This window comes from Schistocerca serialis, chromosome 9 (genome assembly GCF_023864345.2).
Source record: "Schistocerca serialis cubense isolate TAMUIC-IGC-003099 chromosome 9, iqSchSeri2.2, whole genome shotgun sequence".
NCBI lineage: Eukaryota > Metazoa > Arthropoda > Insecta > Orthoptera > Acrididae > Schistocerca > Schistocerca serialis.
In genome coordinates this window covers 45,961,095-45,983,247 of record NC_064646.1, presented here as the reverse complement: position 1 = coordinate 45,983,247, position 22,153 = coordinate 45,961,095, and the positions used below count along the sequence as shown (strand labels likewise).

At 39.8% G+C, this 22,153-nt stretch overlaps 1 protein-coding gene across 2 annotated transcripts in view; it reads right to left on the bottom strand.

The window, feature by feature from the left end:
* Positions 1 to 460: 460 nt before the first annotated feature.
* LOC126418682 (uncharacterized) overlaps positions 461 to 22,153 on the bottom strand; it is a 96,201-nt gene continuing 74,508 nt past the window's right edge. For both annotated transcript variants that reach the window (XR_007575885.1, XM_050085575.1), the window contains 2 exons: positions 3,063 to 3,192; positions 461 to 1,027 (listed from right to left, as the gene is read on the bottom strand). Coding sequence is in view for 1 of the 2 variants with exons in the window: in XM_050085575.1 (XP_049941532.1) it covers positions 987 to 1,027; positions 3,063 to 3,192 (171 nt within the window). In the remaining variant the exon portion in view is untranslated. The remainder of the gene's footprint in view (positions 1,028 to 3,062; positions 3,193 to 22,153) is intronic.

Sequence of the window (22,153 nt, the reverse complement as noted above, 5' to 3'; positions counted from 1 at the left end):
AGAAATGTGAATAGGGTATCTAACCCTCTGCAAAACGGGAAGATATCAGTCAATCGCAAACAAGTGAGGAGTTTAGGATTCTGGGTTGTTAGAAAGGTAACCTGTAGACCAGTAATTCCAAACTTTTCTGTAATGCGACCCACTAATTTTTTGGAAATATTTTTGCAATCCGGTATATACATATGTATACTCTACCACTACAGTCACTACACAGTAGTTAATGGTAATATAAAAATTATATATAGTTTGAAACTGAACTTCATATTGTATCAAAAAATGTTTTGCTGAGTAATTTTGAAAATGGCGAAGGGAACATAATTAAAGGGAAAAAAAAAACAATATTTTCGCACATAAGAATTGTATTTCATGCAAATTCAATGGTGAACTTAATGAGATTTGTGGTATTGCTTAGTCTTGGTGTTAATGAGACTTTCTATATCTGGATTGAAGCTTGTTTGTTTTAGTTGTAAATTGTTTTCCATGCAAAGCTTGTTTCTATGTTTGTTTTGTATATTTTTTTATTTTTTAAAGTAAGCTAGAAAGAGCATATTCACATAAGTAAGTAGTTGTGAATCCCATTAGTTCCTTCATAGCTATGTTTTCAAGCACTCTATAATCTCCCTTTAATGCTGTGACGCATTGCGTCCACTACAGTGGACAGCTGTTGATGGTCGCTTCTTTGGCATTTTCAATCAGTCCTGAGGCTGCAAATGCACACAGTTCACTGCAGTGGGCACTCCCTACTAGTGTTGTGTCCTGCATGCATTTGCAGCCTCATGACTGAATGAAAACACCAGAGAATTGACCATTAAAAGTTGTCCATTGCAGTGAAATTCATGCACCACAGGGTTAATTTGATTCAAAATGGGATTTGGGTTAATTCTTGAAATAAAGTTTTCACAGAAGAATCACATGATTGTTCTATCAGGGAGTCTTCTGCAGATGCCAACAGTTTTAACTTTTGAAGGTTGTCCTCTTGAAATTTCTTATCCATAGCAGTTCATCAGGAATTCTTGGAAAGTAATACCTATATCAAGAAATCAATATTAAGTAACACTCTTGAATAAGCAAACAATTATCAGTGGGATTAATATGAAATTATCAGATTCTTTTGAGTTCACTATGTGGGGACGGTCTAAAACTATCATTTTGAAGATGGAGGTGGTTGAACTTAATTGTTACTTTTCTGTACTGGGTGACAAACAGTCACATATAATTATAAACATGTTTAATAAGGAATACTTCAAATCTAAGTGATTACTAGTAAAATTATTGCAGAATAAGTACCTGAAAGTAGAGGCCAGTGCTTCAAGATGTTCCTTCATAGCAGCTGCTGCTTCCTCATTAACTTTAATTCCATATGTATCTAAGAAATGAATGAGGATAGAGAATGCATCAAAACAACTCTCTTTCACTTTACTGGACCATCTTTCAAGTTTTTTAATGGTTGCTTTTATTTTATCTTGAACATTGAACTTGTGCACATCCTTCACTTGCAGTGATAAATTGAGTCTATTAAGAGCACTGAACATGTCCCCCAAATATGAAAGACCTACTAGCCAGTTTTCGTCATGTAACATGTCCAAGAAACTGCTCACAGATTTCACATCACTTTTGTGTCCTAATAGGAAGATTCTCAGCTCATCTCGAAGCTCGAATAATCTAGATAGCTCTTTCCCTCTTGACAACCAGTCTACTTCACAGTGCAGGAGAAGTGTGTTGTGTTCTCATCGCACAGTATGGCAAACAATCTTGAATTTTTAGGTCTAGATTTAATCAAATTCACAATTTTCACTGCATCATTAATGATTTTCTTTAGGCTTTCAGGCAGATCTTTACATACAAGGGCCTCTCAGTGCAGGCTACAGTGAGTCCACTGAACAGAAGTGGCAACTGCCTCAACTTTGGCAATCGAACTTGAGTTAAACGCCAGACATAGCACAGGCACCATCAGTCGTTAGTGAAAAACATTTTATGCACACTCGTTCATTTTCTACCATAAAGCCATCAAGACATTTTAAAATTTCTTCCCTTGTTGTTGTCTTTAGCAAACATTTACAAAAGTGCAGTTCCCCATCTATACTCTCATCAAACGTAAACCTAACAAAAGCTAAAATAATAGCTTCACCGGCTGTATCTGTGCATCAAGCTCAAGTGAGAAGTAGTCACTTTGCTTGGAAACTGTGATCATGGACTGTTTTACAAACTCTGACACTTCATCAATCCTTTCCTTTACCATTGTGTTTGATAGGAGTATTTCGTCAATTAGTCTTGTGTGCTTTTGGCTAAATAAAGCATAGGATATTATTTTGGCTGCTGGTAAAATTATATCCTCTCCTGCATTGTGAGCTGCCCCTTTTTGGCTATCAATAATGACAGTCGATATGAAGTGATTGTAGCTTGCTTATTTTGTTCCCCAGCAGCAGATTTTGTCGTTACTGATTTTCACATTAAAAATTTTCGTTTTTTGTTTTGGAAAAAATCGATTGACTTACTTAGGTATTCTGGATGTTTCTTTGATAAATGTCTTTTCAGGAAGTGGCTCTTGATCTTTGCCAGAAAACACAAATCCATATTTCAAATAATCATCATCGTATTTACGAAAGCAAAATTTTGCCTTCTTCTGGAAGGAGTTCAGTTCACTAACACAGCCACCTTTAGGTGTATTACATGATGCACTGGTACCAATTGTGGCGGGTTTGTCATAATTACATGAAGTCACTCTTTTATGGCACGATCCTGTTTTAATCCACAGGTCCATAGTGACATAAAATGAAACAAGTCGCCACAATAAACATGCATGCACACACTATACCAAAAAACAAACAAAGCGTGCTCTCACAGTCATGAGTCACATTGTCACAAGCGGTGTTACATTATTGCAAATAGCGATGAGTCGTGCACCTGCGCTGTTCTCATTTCGCCCAGAGCTCGTTATTAAGCCAGAATGATTTTGTATATAACCTTTCAGATTATACAACTTTCCTCTTGAAATAAGATTTCATATTTTCAGTCGGTAAGATATTTTACTTAGTTATTTTAAAAATTGTTCGGTGACCTACCTGAATAAATCTTGCGAGTCACGCCCCACAGTTTGGGAAGCACTGCTCTAGATGACCCACGGATAGGTTCGCAGAAAATAGTGCCAAGTGGGTGCCCATTGCAGTACTGCAGATTTATTTGATGGTGATCCTACAAAAGAGAAGTAATTGTGAGTGAGGATGAAGTTGGTCACAGTGACTGTGAAGGTTGTTGTAAGTTTGGGTCAGTAAGGCATTAGGAAAGTAGTCTTCAATGGAGGCAAGGCCATGGGCATTGGAGATGTTAGTGTAGAGGAAAGTGTCATTGATAGTAATGAGATGACCACCAGGGGGTTGGACAGCGTAAAAAGATAAGATCAAGATAGTATACTGACTCATTGTTACGTAGTTCTTGTAATCATCAGGTTTTGGATCTCTGAGACTCTGAATCAACCCATATGGCTGGAATGTTGCCTTTTGGCAATCCATTTTTTTCGCCCATTTTGTGTGCTTTTTCCTTCAAGAAGTACATCAATACACACAGTGCGGTCTAAGGCACTGCTTTCTGGGCGGGAAGGCGTGCTGGTCCCCAGCACGAATCCGCCTGGCGGGATTAGTGTTGAGGTCCGGTGTGCCGGCCAGTCTGTGGATGGTTTTTAAGGTGGTTTTCCATCTGCCTCAGCGAATATGGGCTGGTTCCCCTTATTCCACCTCAGTTACACTATGTTGTTGATTGCCGCGCAAACAATTTCTCCACGTATGCGTACACCATAATTACCCTACCATACAAACATTGGGGTTACACTCGTCTGGTGTGAGACGTTCCCGGGAGGTCCACTGGGAGCCGAACCGCACAATAACCCTGGGTTCGGTGTGGGGCGGCGTTGTGGTGAGTGGACTGTTGTAGGGTTGTGTTCCACTGCAGGCTACAGCGGGGACGAAGCCTCTCTGTTGTTCCTAGGTCCCCAGTTCCATACAATACAATACAATACACAACATTCAAACTGCCAGTGACCGCGTCTAGTTGGGTTTCTGGCAGCAAGTACATTAACAGCAAAACTTGCAGCACCTAAACAACACAGCTGCCTAAAGTGGAATGACGACGTGGAAGCTCCCCTTTAGTATAACATTGTCTTTGCAATCCTTACGGGAGTGAGGTGGTTGTGCTATCAGGTTCGTGGTGCCCATCTTAAAGTCTCCAACAGTTCAGGTTTATCAGCATTTCTCTGATACTCTTCCATAGTATGGTATGGGGCCCACACATTTGAGCAATATTCTAGAACAGGTCACAAGAGTGTTTTGTAAGCAATCTCCTTTGTATACTGGTTGCATTTTCCCGTGTCCTACCAATGAACTGAAGTCAGCCACCTGTTTCACTTAGGACAGAGCCTAAGAGCCCAGTCAACAAAGACCAAAAAATGTCAGCTGGGGAAAAATTCATGTAGACAGTGGTAAAGTGTGAGTGTCATGGGCAACATAGCAAAAATCCTGACCAGAGGGTTGTGAGCATAAGGACAGTGGGGTATGTAAAAAGACGTTTCAAAGTTTTTCTTGAATATCTCAAAAACTGTGGCTTCTATTAAAAATGTTACAAGTACAGAATATAACTACATTAACTTTGTTCAAAAAAAGGTCCCATTCAATATAACTCTGTGAAACACCCTACAGATGCCTTTTGTGACATAGTGTGGTAGAGACAACGCTGAAGTGCCTGCTCTCTCATCATTTTGCAGACCTCTGAAGGAGGGAATGGCATGACCACAATCCAGCAACCTACCTTGACTTTGCACTTCTAACCACCACCACCACCACCACCACCTTTCTACACTGTTTCACCCCTTAACACAATTTATCCCTTAATACAGTTCCACTGCACTTAGATGTGGTACACACCTTTAATATCTGTTCTTAACCCTCATTATTTAACAGTATACATTAATTTTATACCATTAAAACACTATCAATAATATGTGATGTTTCCATCCCATGCAATCCGGAAACTGCTACTGTGTATCACAAAGTTATACCAACCTTTCCACAGTTCGAATTCTGAGTCATTAACTCCACAGTTTGCAGACATGTCTGGGGTTGTTCATTGTCCACAAAGTTTGTTGACTGAAGCATGGTATCAATTATTAATAACACTAATTAAAGAAACACATCTGGACAGAATCTATGTAAATCTCTGCACATTGTTCTACACTGCTAGAAGGGAAGCGAGTCTTAGACATCCTATATGGCAGCAATAATGTTCTTCTGGTAAAAGCAATGTCCCCCATCACAAGTGTTGCATGCTTTTCAGCTTACAGACATACTGTACCTCCCCAACAGTTCCTATCCATTTCTCTCATGTGAGTAGATAAAATAACTTCACTGAGCGTGTGTTTATTAGTGGAGTTATTTTCAATTTATTAAGTCAACACCTATTTGCAGTTGTTAATCAAGATTTTATGTAAAATATGTTCCCATAAACAATGGCTGAGAAGCACTTAATTTGTGCAATGTTGTCAGTGAAGTATGTAATGTTTGAGGGAAAGGGACTAAGTTGGTAAATGTGGCATCCTTATGCTGTCTGTTGTAGACAGCATATTGTAAAGCCATGTAACCATGCTGTAGTCACTTGGTGGTGAATTAATGAATGACCAGAAAGTTACTGCACTTTTCTCATCATTAATTGTGTTACTGATAGACTGCATAAATCTCTTCCATTCAGGAATTGCTGACACTTGTAGAGTGGGCTACAATGAGTGTAATCACTTACCACACATCCACAGCATATCTTCCAAGGTGGGTGTCAATACATTTCATGGAATGAGACTGATTATGTTTAAAGGTAGAATAGTAATGTGCTGTATGCACTGCCTTACGTGTGTTGAAATATCTGAGGTCTAGTAACATCAAGGTGACCTACTCTTGCTACAAGGGCAGCCACTATTTAAGCCTGTGGGCCTCTTAAGATGATGGGTGATACAATTGATACATTCCAACTATGAAAAGTATTCTAGCCACTGATAGTGGAGACAGCGAAATGTACATTTTCGTAGAAATATTGACAGCATGTAACAGTATTGTGTAAAGGAAGTTGCTACTCACCGTATAGCGGAGATAGTCACATACAGGCACAACAAAACTACTATCACAAATATAGCTTTCAGCCAGTAAGGCCTTCGAGACACACATACACACTCATGCAAACCCAATCTCTCACATGACTGGAGTCTCAGGCCACTGTTAGAGGGGAATCACGGATTTTCCATTGTTTGAAATATTGGCAGCATGTCACACTTGGGACCGGCTGTTCAGTGTGTAAGACAGTTGACAGCTCCAGCTGTTAAGCTTTTTTTTTTACGTAATACATCATTTAACAACTGAAAATAAATATTTAATAAACTGAAAATAACTCCACTATATTTGCACAAGCTCACTGAAGTTATTTTGTCTACTCATGTGGGAGAGACGGACAGGAAATCTTTGGGAGGTGTAGTATGTTTGCAAATTGAAAAGCAGCACCAATCATGGTAATGGAAGTTGCCTTTAACAGAAGAACGCTACAACTGCCATACAGGAATACTAAGAATTAGTTTCCCACTAGTGGTGCAGAACAGTGTGCAGAGGTTTACATAGATTCAGTCTACATGCTTTTCTTACATTAGTGTTATTAGTAGCTTTGTGGAAAATAAACACCCCCAGGCACATTGTCACCAGTGATTCAGAAGGCAAGCTGTGGAAGAGTCAGTACAACTTTGTGAAACATCCTATAGTTAGTTGCTTTTTGTGACAGTGCAGTACAGAGAATAGGGGAATTGATTGCTCATTCTTCATTCTGTTGACACATAAAGGAAGGAAGCGGTTGACGACAATCCAGCGACCTGTCTTTTTACACTTCTAACCTTTACACCCTCAGAACACAATTTATCCCTTAATACTGTTCTACTGCACTTATATGTGGTACAAAGATTTAATAACTGTCCTTAACCCATTTTACTTAATAATACAAACTAATTCCACACCATTAAAATACTATTTTTAATAATCTGGAATTTTTTTCCATACCCTGCAACATGTAAACTGTTAGTGCTGGATAAAAAATGGATAGAAACTATTTTTGTAGTAAGTTTAATATAGTTTAATTTTGTACTGAGAAACATTTTTGCTACAAGCTATAGTTTTTAAGATGATAAAAAGTGACCTTTAAACATCCCTGATCACCCCAACCCAATCCCCGTGCTCACACCCACACCCCAATGACCAGGATTTTTAGTTTCTTTCCCTCACCCCACCATTGTACAAAAATTTGTGACTACACAAAATACTTTTTTCCTTAGTTACCCTTTGTTGAGTGACTATTAGTGATTCAATTGCAGGTCCTTAAAAACCCATGTATGAGTGGATCCACACAATAGTGTGTTGTATGTTGCTCAACTGTCTGATGTTCAAAGCATAAATAAATACTATGTGCTTCAAGAACTAAAACCAAAAGTCAAGCCAAAACTGATTTTTTAAGTGGATTTTCAAGCACAGATGGTTGTGAATTATTTTTACAGGACTTGTGTTCAATGGTGAAGTCACATCTAATTTAAACAGGCATAGTTTTATATTTTCCTTCAGTTTATATTTGCATGCTGTCATGGAGCTTGAAAAAAATTCTGCAATGGAATTAATTTTCTGTGATAACTGGTGAGGTCATCCTGGGTACAGATTTACAGTTTACACCTATCTTAATATGGTTACACAGCATTCACGCTATTTACAAAGAGAGTTACCTAAATTAATTTACATGTCAGGACATTACTCCTCCAGAATGACATATTGCACATACATGATTATCTCAAAAACAGGATTTCTGAGCTTTACTTGGCATAAAGAATTGATGGTATGCTTGTGATGACCTCACTGGTTCTGTGGACGAATGAAACTGTGCAACTATTCGTTCTTTAGCAGCCCAGGCAGAGTCAAGAAAACTGCCTCTTATAGCCGAAGAACATCAGAAAAGTGTTTAGTGTATCTTGTACAGGGTATAAAAAGGAAGTTTTGGAGAGCTGTTGATACTGCTCGTCAGTATTTTATGAAGTTTTAATCTTCAGTTACTTATTTTAAAGTCTATATAATGGAAGGAAACATTCCACGTGGGAAAAATTATATATAAAAACAAAGATGAGGTGACTTACCGAACAAAAGCGCTGGCAGGTCGATAGACACACAAACAATTATTGCTGGAAAGGTTGTGAAGGGTGAGTGAGTTGCCTTTCCGGAGGTTTGTGTGTCTATCGACCTGCCAGCGCTTTTGTTCGGTAAGTCACCTCATCTTTGTTTTTATATTATTTTAAAGTCTATTTGAGTTAATATTCACTGTAAAAGTAACTTATTAGTGGATTTTCATTAATCTCAGTCTTTCTTCCTATGTTACTGACTCAAGTGGTCCGTTATTCTCGAGGGTGCTTATGTCGTTCGACTAAGCCTCATGCCTCGGTAGTGTGTTTACATTTTGCGGTGTGCAGTGCAGCTGTAGAGGTTATAAAGTTAAGTACTTACAAATTTATTTGTGCACTGTTATACAGTTATTAAATTTAATAGTTTTCAGCGGTGTTTTGTGCTGTTTGTGCCGAAATAACGATTTAATAAACTTTTGGAAATGTTCGCTCGCTGTAGTTTTTAGGGTTTTCTGTGCGACGAAGTCGTTTAGTAAATTTCGTGTTTTAGTTTTCAGCTGATGTTTCATATTGTTTCTAGTGAAATATTTCAGTAAAATTTTCATTCAGTGCTTTAACTTCATCGAGTGTTCCAGTGGCCTTTTGAATTTTTAGTTTTAACTAATAATTTTGTGAAATATTGTTGGTATTCGTATTAGCTGTGGTGTAGTAGTATTAATACAAGTAGGGCTTCCTCAGTAGATAGAGAATTTCGAGACCGCTATTGTTAGTTCTATAAATAGTTCTACTGGTGCAAATGAACTCTGGTAACATTAGAAGTCTTTTTTTTCCCAGTAGCTGTAAAATTTTACCATGAGTGAGAAGTGTGGGCTCTGTTGTAGGTTTGGGAGTAGTGGGTTACAGTGTAGGATTTGTTCAAAGAATTTTTATTGTGGGGAATGCAGTGGGGAAGCCAGTGGGCATTCTAGCAAGTCTCCTGGGAACGCAGAATCTGTGTTCAGGTGCAGTTACAACGCGCAAAGGAGGAACTAGATAGGTTGAGGAGGGTGAAGGGTGGTAGGGAATAGGAACTGGCAGTTGGCAAGAAGGCAGCTAGGAAGAGGAAGGTATTCAGACAGCTGTACTTTGCATATATGCAATAAATTTGACCAACTGTCAGTGTTGAGTGGAGAGGAGCCTCGTGTAGCTGTAGATGTAGGAAACATGCAGCAGTTAGGAGGCCTAGGTCAGTAGCAATGTCTAACAGAAAGAAGAAGGTTCTGCCGCTAGGTAGTTCGCATGGTAGAAGTGTGGGCCAGCAGTTTTAGGAAGTGTTGGGAATGAGTACCAGGTCACCAGCATTGTGAAGCCTAGTGTAGGGTTGGCTCAAAGTGACTGACAGCATAGGGTAGTTATGTAGGAATTTTACGAAGGAGGGTCAGGTAGTGAAAGTGAGTGGAGCAGGGAACAGTCTTGATAGGGACCTGGTAAAGATGGTTACTCAAACTGGTGGCACTAATGTGCAACTGTTTTAGCGTCATGATCGGCCTCATCTTAATGCGGCTGTTAGGCACATTCACATGGGGAGTGGTGCCAGTTGGGTCTATCAGTAGATCGGGATTCACCAGGCATGACCTGCACATCAATAGGTATGGGAAGGGGAGGCTGGCAAAGCTTATAGGTGACAGTGTAGTGGGTAGTGGGTGCTGGTGGTGGGATCACTCATGGAAAAGTACCTGTAGTAGTAGTTGGTGTTAGCTGCACCTTTTTTAGATTGAAGTCAGCTGATAGGTATACCTGCTTAAAGAAGTCCCTCTAACTAAGGGCTCACCTTCAGAGGATGTAATGTTTCCAAGTAGCGAAGGAATTAGCATATTTCATCAAAATATAAGAGGTATTAGAGATAAAGTTAGTGAACTGCTTATAGATGTTGACTCTGAAATTATTGGTATATCAGGATTAGCTGGTTGTTTTTCAATGATCTCATTGTGGGGTTGGGGAGTGGCTATGTACACTCTTTGACATAAAACTTGACCGGCGGCCGGCCGCTTCAGAGGCTAAGTCCGCGCCGATCGCGACATGGGACAAAAAAACTGGCCAACTCGCTAATTCTCTAAGTCCGGTTATCTGCACAATCTGCCAACACTGTAGACTGCGGCACTTCCTGGAGGAAAACTTGTCCCATGATAGAGAAACTCTAGTCTGATTACGCCTGTGGTCTAGCGGTAGCGTGCGTTGTTTCTGTTCATAATGTCAGTGGATCGAGAGCAGCTGGCATAAAATATTTTTATAGCCTCTTCTGTCTGAATGCTGAAGACGTGAATGTAATGGTAGCGCAGATTCAATCTATTTAGCTTTGTGACACACCGATATCAAAATTTTATCCAGTAACGATTTTGCGGCAGATTTCCTGCAGACTGTCCTCCTCTGGACGCCGTATGCGGCATAGCTCCGGGATCCATTTGCTGGCTACTGGCAGCGGCCGTGGCGACAGCAGCGGCGCTGCACTCCCCCGTTCTTTATCGAAAGCGCCTGTTACCGCTCATCGCTTTTGATGATTTAAAACGCTTTATTATTAAATGTTGCTCCACAGAAAATTTCTACAATTTCCATTCACGCTCAAAAGCAACGGAGACAGACGCCCTGATTAGTAGGCGGGTATTATATTACATTAATCGGCAAGAGCTGAGTATAGCCCGAAATTAATTTTATAGACTGGGACGAAATTAAACCACCTCACTACATTCGATGAATTTATAAATGCTTCATACCTCGTTTCTTTTCCTTTCGAACTCAATTATTTGTGCAACTTTTGGTCAATGTTTAGATGTTTTCGTCAAGCCAGAGTGAGCGTTTGTGGTGTAAAGTGTATTACAGTTCTTGTTTCATTCCTTATGGTAAGTCTATGCGATAAACTGTGTGAGTACCTTGCAATGCATGCTCTGTAGCAGCGCAGGAACACTGCACATTTGGAGTTTCCATGTATGGGTTCATGAAGTATTTATTGTTGATCGGGAGTGATAGTTAAGGTCATCAGATTTAAACCAGAAAAATTTGTCGTTTTGAAGGTTTCAGAGAACGGAAAGGAATTGCTAACGCCGGTGTTAGAAAACGTCTACAGTTAAATGCTATTGCAAAAATTTAGAAGAAGGGAACTACATTAATGAACATGTGCACTTCATAAACAACCTTCTGACATGTTAGACCTATATGACGAACAAAGCTCAAATTTATATCGTTGACAGTCGGTTTGAATCTTTTCAGGGTCTATTTTACAGTGAAGCACCTTGGAATTCGCAAAGCAGAAATCCATGATATTAACTTAATTTACTAAGTCGAAATCGGACGAAGATTGATGTTTAAAGGCATTCTTCAGATTTCGCATAAGAAATTTTTACTAGCAGTTTGCAACTCCATTAATTAAAATGGAAAATAAAAGGTTGTACTCAGCGGCTTCTACCGTGCTTCGAACTGCTATGTCTTATAGTACAAGCACTGCAACGCACAAGGGAACCTCTGAGCTAACGACACACTGGCGGCCAGAGGCGGAATATAGTCACTGCGATGTTGCCTGAGCCTCGAAACGCAACCTTAAACACACGAACAGAGGAGGTGGAGATTACTGTTTTAACGTCCCGTCGACAACGATGTCATTAGAGACGGAGCACAAGCTCGGATTAGGGAAGGATGGGGAAGGAAATCGGCCGTGCCCTTCCTAAGGAACCATCCCGGCATTTACCTGAAGCGATTTAGGGAAATCATTGAAAACCTAAATCAGGATGGCCGGGCGCGGGATTGCACCGTCGTCCTCCCGAATGCACACACAAACAGGTGTTACTTATGTGAAGAACGCCGTTCTTGGAGTCCAGAAATTAAATATACTTTCTAATTGTGTCATCTTGCAGTGGATTATATCGTATGAGTCTTCGATGTGGAAAACGAATGTCAAGTGAATTTAGCGAGGTAACGCCGACCTACACCCGGAAGCAAATGCACTATCAGAGTGTTGACAAATACTTGCTACGACGCTGCCATTTCTAGGCTCTCTGACGAGGCAGCTCTTCAGCGAAATGCTTGCCGTGATTCTCCGATACGGTTCTTCAGAGTGGAGACGCGCGCGCACGTTTGGTTTTTATGCGGCGTTCTCCCCTGATGATTTCTGACGTCGCCTTCTGGGCTATGTATACATATGAGACATTCAATTATCATTAATCCAGAATGATACAAGTTTCAGCTTCCGGCGTGGAAGAAGGCTGTTGACGCCGACATTATATCATTTCAACGTAGGGAAAGCAAAACGGATCATTCAATGTTTCTCATTCAACATAAAGCATGTGAGATAATTTTCCGTAACGTTCATAATCATCTAAAAATACAAACGAAGTAAAAATACACCGGAAGCTTATTCGAATTGAATATAACGATTTGCACCTCGATGTCGAATTTGTCCACTTGCAATCTTTTGCAGCATACACATAGAATGTCATGATTACCATGAGAATGAAGAAATATGTTGGTAAGGATGGAAGCAAGAAGAGACGCAGTCAACAAATATTCTATTCCTCATGGCATTCATTTCATTTGACACGTAAGAAGAGGTAAAGCGGGAATTTACTTTCGTTAACACGAAAGATATGCCGCACATATTGATAACGAGGAAGTCTGCGTCTTCATACGTTTCCTCCTTGAAATCTGTATGCTCTATTATATACTAAGTAGCCCGATCATTGTTTCAGTAATGTTACCCTCTTGTTTGACCTCGTAACGATGAACAAATTCCAAATGCATGTCTCCCTTCCTGGGTTGTTTTTTGTGTTTTATTGCTTGGAATTCCTGAAGCAGACCACTGTGCCTTCCCCCCTCGTGGGTTAGGTCTCAAAACTAAACCGCTTTGTATCCAATGGCATAATTTATTCAGACAGCATCAGCATAAGACTATCAAACAAAGCCTTCTATTTACAGTTGCAGCACTCTAACCAGCACTGACCAAAGTGTAATCCACGGTCATGGTCCTAAATTACCAGCTGTCTGCTACTGTGGCAAAGTCCGTACTACACTGTCGATTCCGCAGCACCATTTTATCTGGTAACACTGTGTAGTTGCACAGTTGTGCTACCAGGTCTGTCCTCACACTGTCAACTTTATGTATCTCACTTCTCCTGTAGCGTAGATCACGAGGAGCCGAAGTAAATGAGTGTATTCTGCATGACGTAACATTCAGTATTCCCTTCTTTCATAGCCACTCTTCATGTGCATCGATACCAAATAGGAATGCGAAAACTCTTGCGAGTGAGAGAATGACAATAACAATCGTAACAAGAACAAGCAAATAATGAATGATGTTTATTCCAACGCAGAACGAGAATGGCTTTAAATATAAAAATCTGTATCTATATCTATATCCATATCTATTGATCTTTGAGTTGGCACAATGCAAATATATTCTTAGCATTTAGTTACTGAATTTAGTTCTGGATGTTTGCAGAGAAAAGGAAAAGTCGGTACTTCTCGCTAGTGTAATATAATGTGAACCAGCAACTACCCTTTCCTTAGAACACGACTCAAGCAGGTCCTCAAGTAGGTAGCAAGGCACTGCTGCATTCTGTTCCCTGACATTGCTCTGATGACGGTTAATGCAGATAGTTCCGATTATGAAATACAAAACGTATTGCAGGTTAGTTCCTAGGATAGTAACATTAAATTTGCGTTGTAGACGGCACATGAACGTGACGACTATCCATATTACTCATCAATATAAAAAGACAATATTTAGGGAATTTAGTAGGATTACTCAAAATGAATTCTGAAATTGGGTGACTGACTGCACAGGTGCTAAACGTCGTCAAGAGTATACGATGTCCTAATCGCATTAGGAATATGAAGATCGTCTTCGACAGCTCGCAACTTTCACATTGCTATCTCCACCCTACTCCAGACAGCCCTCGGTGGAGTTGCACGACGTTGCCGATGTTATGGAAGGCCTTCAAACGACAACAGACCACATATTGAAAAATACAAGCGAATTCTCTTGCAGCGTAAGCTTATTGTAACTAATCTAAAAATTATTGGAGAGGAACATTGTCCTATTCAAAAAAAGTAAAATGTTACACACTGTTGACGTCAAATGGACATTATCTATGTCCTGTCTTGTGTCCTACTCATCTATAATATCAAGTGTACTATGAAAATGATTATATATAATGGATGATAGGGTAATGCATTGATACCAGATGGTGGGGGCCGGCCGGTGTGGCCGTGCGGTTCTAGGCGCTTCAGTCTGGAACCGCGTGACCGCTACGGTCGCAGGTTCGAATCCTGCCTCGGGCATGGATGTGAGTGATGTCCTTAGGTTAGTTAGGTTTAAGTAGTTCTAAGTTCTAGGGGACTGATGACCTTAGAAGTTAAGTCCCATAGTGCTCAGAGCCATTTGAACCATTTGAACTATTTAACACAAAATGACATTAAAAATTAAAGTTATTCACGAGCAGCTAGTTGAGAATATGTATGAACATTAAATGACACGACGAACTGAAATAATATGACGAAGAGTTCAGCGCTCACTGGGAATAGAGCCCCACACATATCGTTGTTGACTACACACAAAGAGACGTCAGCTACCGAATTTTTCTCCACCAGCTGCTCAGAATAGCATCTTGAACTTACAGTCATCTCGCAAATAGTTCTGTGTCTCACTGGGAGTTAAAAACGTCAGATATCGTTAGTGTTGACAACGAATGAAAATACATTAAAAATCAAAATTATTATCCACCAGCAGATAGGTGTTCTCATGATAGAGCTTGATAATACATAATTAAATCTTTAGTGCCGGGCCAGGATTCGATCCCATTCACGCGTAATATGTGAAGGTGTTGAGGAATCTGCAGTTTTGAACAAACAACAAATTGTAGCCGAGCTGTATTGCCACGAAGGGATCAAATTCCGCGTTAAGGGCGGTCTGAGTTGCATTCCCAGTTTAGAACCAATTTTATCGACATACAGAAGCTCAAATAAAAGATGGAATAAGTGTCCTGTGACCATACATAGCGCTTGTGTCGTCACTTGAAATAAATAACTAGTATAAGAAAGGTTACTGGTGATAGAGTTTCTACATGTCGCCACTCCAGACTTTATTGTGGTTCAACCTACCGCCTACTTGGTAAAGAAGGAATATCATCTTTAATGTGAATTTTCAGACCACGCAGCCATTATATCTCCTCACTTGGTGTAGCCAGGAGAGAATGGAATCTGTCTCTCCCTATCTAAAATCATTGACGGAAGTGGGAATCGAACCCAGACCATAGGTATAACAACCTACCATCCGTCCAACAGACCACGAAATCCTCTTCTCTGCGAGTCATTTTTCTATCGTAACGCAGTTGCGCCACACTGGATGAGAATTCTGACACACAGGCTCCCTGTAGTAATTTGCAGCATGTTCAGTTAATTCATTTACTTGGTTGACCGAATCACCATGAACTAGCTGCCTCGGCTACCCAGTGCATACATTCGACTATTTTGTAATCACAGAAATAAAATCACGTAACTGCCACCTACACACAACTGCCAACAGTGTAGGATGCAGAAGTTTAAATAGGAAGTGTTCCTTTCCACTTGAGCTATTCTATTGCGCTATCTGTTACTAGAAAACGTCGTTCAGTCCAAAAGAAAAGCTGTAACTGTTTGTCTCTCAGAAGTCAAGACCTGGCCATATGCATAATCTCACAGTGCTGTGGAATCCAAAAGTTCTGGAGGAATAGTTACCGAGCTCTGGAGCTGCTGTAGCTACGTGTCAGCTTGTAGCATAGATAAGATGTCGAATTCATTCAGTGCTACATTTTTTAAAACGCAATTCTGCTCTCTGCTGAAGGTATCAATCTAATGGAACTTTGAACATAATTCCCTTCACTTCTCAACCCAAAGTAGTCGCATGTGGAAAAAGGGCTAACTACTGTGACATTTTGTTCTATTCAGGTTTAATAGACAGCAGGCAGCAGATGCATCTCGAAGATGTGCAGGGAGAGCGCATCGTGCCATAATATGTCAGAAAAGTATTTTCTATATTAGCCGTCGTGTGGTAGTGATATTTTATTCTTCTTCAAACTTTGTTTGACAGCTTTAACTCAGAACAAGTTTTCTACATGCATGTAATCAATAAACTGCATGTGCATTGTCAGACTGTCATAGGTAACATCTGAGAATTCGCATATATCGTTGATGATTAATTTCTCTCTCATGTTTACTATTGTTTTAACAACACTAAAGGAAACCTTACGAAAATTGTGCACTGTATTATAAGAAATGAAATAAAACTAACCATGGTAACCTTACGACGAAAGTATCTGTAAACAAGCATGCCTCTATCGACACGAATTAGTAAAATACTACTCACTTAGATTTTGATTGGGTCTGTCTTTAATTGGTATGCTGTGTCATACTCAAGAGGTATGCAAATGTGGCATTTCATAAATATAGTTACGTATTCCTAGAAACCCAAAATTCGCTTGTCAGCAGCGGAAAGAGGCCTTACCTGTTGTGCAGCATTGTAAGTTTTTCAACATTGCACTATGAGCTGAAAGCATTTTCTTGCGATTTCCTTATTGATGTTTGATCTGACTGCTTGTAGCTCTTTCGCAGAAGGGATAAAAACGTTACAGTCAGTGAGACTGGAACTGCGAACCGTAACAGACGCTTTTTCACAGCTCAGCACGTTACCACAGAGCTGGCGAGGAGGTATGGGTCTTAGCTTCCTATTACGAGGGCAATAGTAACTAGAACTCGTAAACCGCTATTTGAATGTCGAGATTAGTTGCGGTTTCCACCTGCAACGACTTTCCTGTGCTGGAAACCGTAAATTTTCAATCTTTTGTTACCCTGCAAGCGATAATAACTCGGATTATTCAATGGAAATGACAGGTAAAATCAAGTGAACTTTGAGGCTTAATTCCGTGCACACCAGGAAGTAACTCGTCGATCACAGAGTTGCCAAACATACGTTGCCTTGTTGCCAAATCTCAGTTACAGTACCAGCAGGAAGAAGATGAACCGATGTGATCCTACAGCGGTCTGGGAAGTGACCATAGCTGGTGTCTCCAAGTCACGGCTGCTACGGCCTGGAATACGTAATGCGTCTGATTCGCTTTCTGTAACTAGGTTTAGGGACTGGAGCGTAGTTACTAATAATACTCAGAACTGACTGCAAACTGAGCATCATAAATCAGTAACTCTCATTGTTGTTTTTATATTTCTTTCGTAAGTGTACTCAAAACTAAGAAAGTCATTCACAGGCGTTTTCGTGCCTCGCCGATAGTCGAGCACAACATACAAATAAAAATAAAAAAGAATGTGTGTGTGTGTGTGTGTGTGTGTGTTTGTGAGAGAGAGAGAGAGAGAGAGAAATAAAAAGCAATGAGAGAGAGTGTAAAAAATTGTTGTAAAGAAATTGAATCATGGTATTTAAAGAAATCTTTCATTAAAATGACATGTTCCATATCATTACGAAATGTCGTATTCATGATCTATGGAACAAGGGTTAATCTCTTGTAATCTAATCTAATCTAATCACATCATATTGATGATTAGCCATGAAGAGTCATGAATTACCGAAATTTTGGCCAATACCAGTAACCAAATCTAAACTTGAAAATAAAAGACGACAGTTTTTGTAATAAACCGTGACTCCTATCAAGACCCTTTCGTCCCTGTTATCGAACCACGAAAGATGTCTGATATACCTCCATACTGAAGTAACAAAGTGTGCATGCATTTAAAGATGAAGTGCATGATGTGAAGTTCTGTGACGGAGATACGAACCCAACACGTAATCCGATTGTTAACTAAGAAAAATCAAATGTTACGTATCGGTTTTTCTTACGAGCCGCTAGGTGTCTGAATCTAAAATAAGGATACAAACTTTTGTGCCTAAGCGACAATCAAACTGCACACCTACCGTGCATCCACGAATATAGCTTAAGTTTCAGTTGCTTACTCATGAACAGTAAGATGTGTGCGTGTTTGACCAGAAATAACGACACCTGTTGCCATTGTTGGAAACACATGAACAGACATTGAAATTGCGCGTTAATTTTCACTAGCAGGTGGGTGTGCACTTGATAAAGCTAGAAATGAAATTATGAATATTTTTGTACTGGATCAGGTTTCAGACCCACATACTTACCTTTGGAGGAGACCTAGAGAAGATTGCAGTCTTGGGAAAAGGAACGAAATGACTGAACTATACTGTTCCGAGAGATTCAGATCCTCGAAAGAGGAGATACGAATTCGAATCACAGTCCAGCACCAAATTTTTAAACGTCTCTAGTTCAATCAAGTACAAGTAAAATAAGAGCCCTGTCCCTTTAAATGGCTATCGGTTCATCAAATAAAATAAAATTTTCTAATGTAAGTAAGCTTACTGGCGACTGTATTTCTGTTTACCATGACTTCCGCTGTGTCTTTTCCCAACGTAAACCGGCTCTGCCCAGTTGGTAATGAAGGAACGTGATGTTTAATGCGGATTCTAGATTATAACGTCTTTCTCTTGAGGTTACCAGAGGTAAAATAAATCTGTTTGTGCCTCTTAAAAGTAAATGCCTGAACCCACGCATTGCACCTGTGATAGCTCGTTCCACCATACCATTGTGGCCACATTACCCAGCCCCAAGAGTGTGCTGTAACGGATGATGTGCTTAGCTTACAAAATTAGTCACGGTGGAAAAAATGCGAGTCTATTAAATGGTCGAGTAGAAGCAAGCTTCCGACGCAGAGATTATGCTATTCTCATGTCATCAGGATGTAAAGACTCTTCTACGCATCATAGGCTGGATGTGAATCCATTTTGATTTTTCACAAATTCAGCAAATTTCTTAGTTCGAGAAAATCCACTGGGAAGTGTGAAGTTGCCGGATAATTGGATTATTACTGTTATTATTACTATCATTTTATTCAAACCGCTGCTGGAACACGACCGTAGTCTTCAGGTAAAACGCGAGACCAGCTAATATGACGTCTGGCGACCGAAAGCACATATCGACAAAATATTTACCGCCCCTTTCCTCTCGGTGCTGAAGCTATGAGTGTAATTCAAGCGAATCTACAATATCATATTAGCTGGTCTCGCGTTTTACCTCAAGACTACGGTCGTAGTCAAGAGTAATGTACTAAGACTGGAGTCAAGACTTCCTCTGGGAAGTGCCGCAGTCTACATGTTGCTAGATCGAGCATATTGCCAGACATAGAATTCTGAGAGGAGCACGACTGTATTGTCCACCTTACGTGAACGACTCGGCGGTCAATTTTTTGGTCTGAGACTGTATCTACAACACATATTGCACGCTGAAGACCCAGAAGAATTAAAAAAAAAAGTAGTTTATGAGAGCAACGTTAACCATAGCGTTCAAAGTATTCATAGTATTGTATACGTGTGTGTAAATGCCTTCCAATGACCACTCAAGAAAGACAAGGATACACAGTCTAGCTCCAATATTATAAATATGCCTCAGTTTGTGGATGAACTCAGACTTAGGTTGATAATAATTGTGAAAATTTAGCAGCACTGTACCCATTGGTGTTAAACTCGTTTTCAACCAATGATTCCCACAGCTACAAGGATACTACTTGTGATACCTCTTAGACAAAATATTTAAGCAGTGTTATCAGACGAAAAGATCAACCTGACACAAACTGTGGGAAGTTTGTTTTACAACCTTCGTACCTGGATATTCAGCTTTTTCCTATTTGAGATATCTGTGATTGTTACTGCTTAAGACGATTTAAGCAGAAACTAAATTCCCTCAGCTTCGACAATGTTTAAAGAAATCGTCTTATTGGCACTAAATCGTGGTTTGTGAATTGTTTACCGGCCGTACTCTGCCGTATTTTGCCGGTTGGAAGGCAAAAGCTTACAGACAAATTTCACACAGAAATTACTGTTACAGTGTACTTATGGAGCCAAATAAGTGAATTGCGTATTTTCCGGTGAGAAAGAGCACTGGCAAACAGTCTTCACTACATTAGGTTATTTAAACTGGTGTCACTCTGAGCTAGAATTTATGGTCAGCGACTAAGTGTAAGGTCAACGTTTCGGATGCGAGTTTTGCGACTGTGAAATACTTTCCTACATTATAGAAGCGAATATTAAATTTGAACTAATAGTGCGAAAATTTTGTACTTGGGCAGCTTAGAATGAAAATACTTCTGTTTATTTCAAAGGGAAACAATAGATTTTCTAAAACACTGTCTGTCATACACAACTTGAAACAGGTCATGTCGACCAAATCATGTGAAAGAACTAACAGCAACGTATATCGGAAGGCAGTAAGATCTCTTGCCTTTTGGTTTGTCAGTACTCGATAGCCATTTCTAGGCGAAAGTAAGTGAAGAAAGGCAGTGCGTTTTTGTTACCAAGTAACGTCTTCGTCAATTACTTTAGTTTTAAAGTAATCTACGAGTAATTGCTGGTGTTTGATATTAACATGAAAAGGATTCCGTAGACAGGGAAAGAACCTGTTCATGGGAAACTACATCTATAGTGACCAAAAGGCATTAAATGATGTTCAAGCACTTGTGTTACAGCAGCGGTATGAATAAAATGATATTAATAATAACAGTAATAATCGAATTATCCGGCAACTTCACACTTCACAGTGGATTTTCTCGAACTAAGAAATTTGCTGAATTTGTGAAAAATCAAAATGGATTCACATCCAGCCTATGATGCCTAGAAGACTCTTTACATCCTGATGACATGAGAATAGCATAATCTCTGCGTCAGAAGCTTGCTTCTACTCGGCCATTTAATAGACTCGCATTTTTTCCACCGTGACTAATTTTGTAAGCTAAGCACATCATCCGTTACAGCACACTCTTGGGGCTGGGTAATGTGGCCACAATGGTATGGTGGAACGAGCTATCACAGGTGCAATGCGTGGGTTCAGGCATTTACTTTTAAGAGGCACAAACAGATTTATTTTACCTCTGGTAACCTCAAGAGAAAGACGTTATAATCCAGAATTCGCATTAAACATCACGTTCCTTCATTACCAACTGGGCAGAGCCGGTTTACGTTGGGAAATGACACAGCGGAAGTCATGGTAAACAGAAATACAGTCGCCAGTAAGCTTACTTACATTAGAAAATTTTATTTTATTTGATGAACCGATAGCCGTTTAAAGGGACAGGGCTCTTATTTTACTTGTACTTGATTGAACTAGAGACGTTTAAAAATTTGGTGCTGGACTGTGATTCGAATTCGTATCTCCTCTTTCGAGGATCTGAATCTCACGGAACAGTATAGTTCAGTCATTTCGTTCCTTTTCCCAAGACTGCAATCTTCTCTAGGTCTCCTCCAAAGGTAAGTATGTGGGTCTGAAACCTGATCCAGTACAAAAATATTCATAATTTCATTTCTAGCTTTATCAAGTGCACACCCACCTGCTAGTGAAAATTAACGCGCAATTTCAATGTCTGTTCATGTGTTTCCAACAATGGCAACAGGTGTCGTTATTTCTGGTCAAACACGCACACATCTTACTGTTCATGAGTAAGCAACTGAAACTTAAGCTATATTCGTGGATGCACGGTAGGTGTGCAGTTCGATTGTCGCTTAGGCACAAAAGTTTGTATCCTTATTTTAGATTCAGACACCTAGCGGCTCGTAAGAAAAACCGATACGTAACATTTGATTTTTCTTAGTTAACAATTGGATTACGTGTTGGGTTCGTATCTCCGTCACAGAACTTCACATCATGCACTTCATCTTTAAATGCATGCACACTTTGTTACTTCAGAATGGAGGTATATCAGACATCTTTCGTGGTTCGATAACAGGGACGAAAGGGTCTTGATAGGAGTCACGGTTTATTACAAAAACTGTCGTCTTTTATTTTCAAGTTTAGATTTGGTTACTGGTATTGGCCAAAATTTCGGTAATTCATGACTCTTCATGGCTAATCATCAATATGATGTGATTAGATTAGATTAGATTACAAGAGATTAACCCTTGTTCCA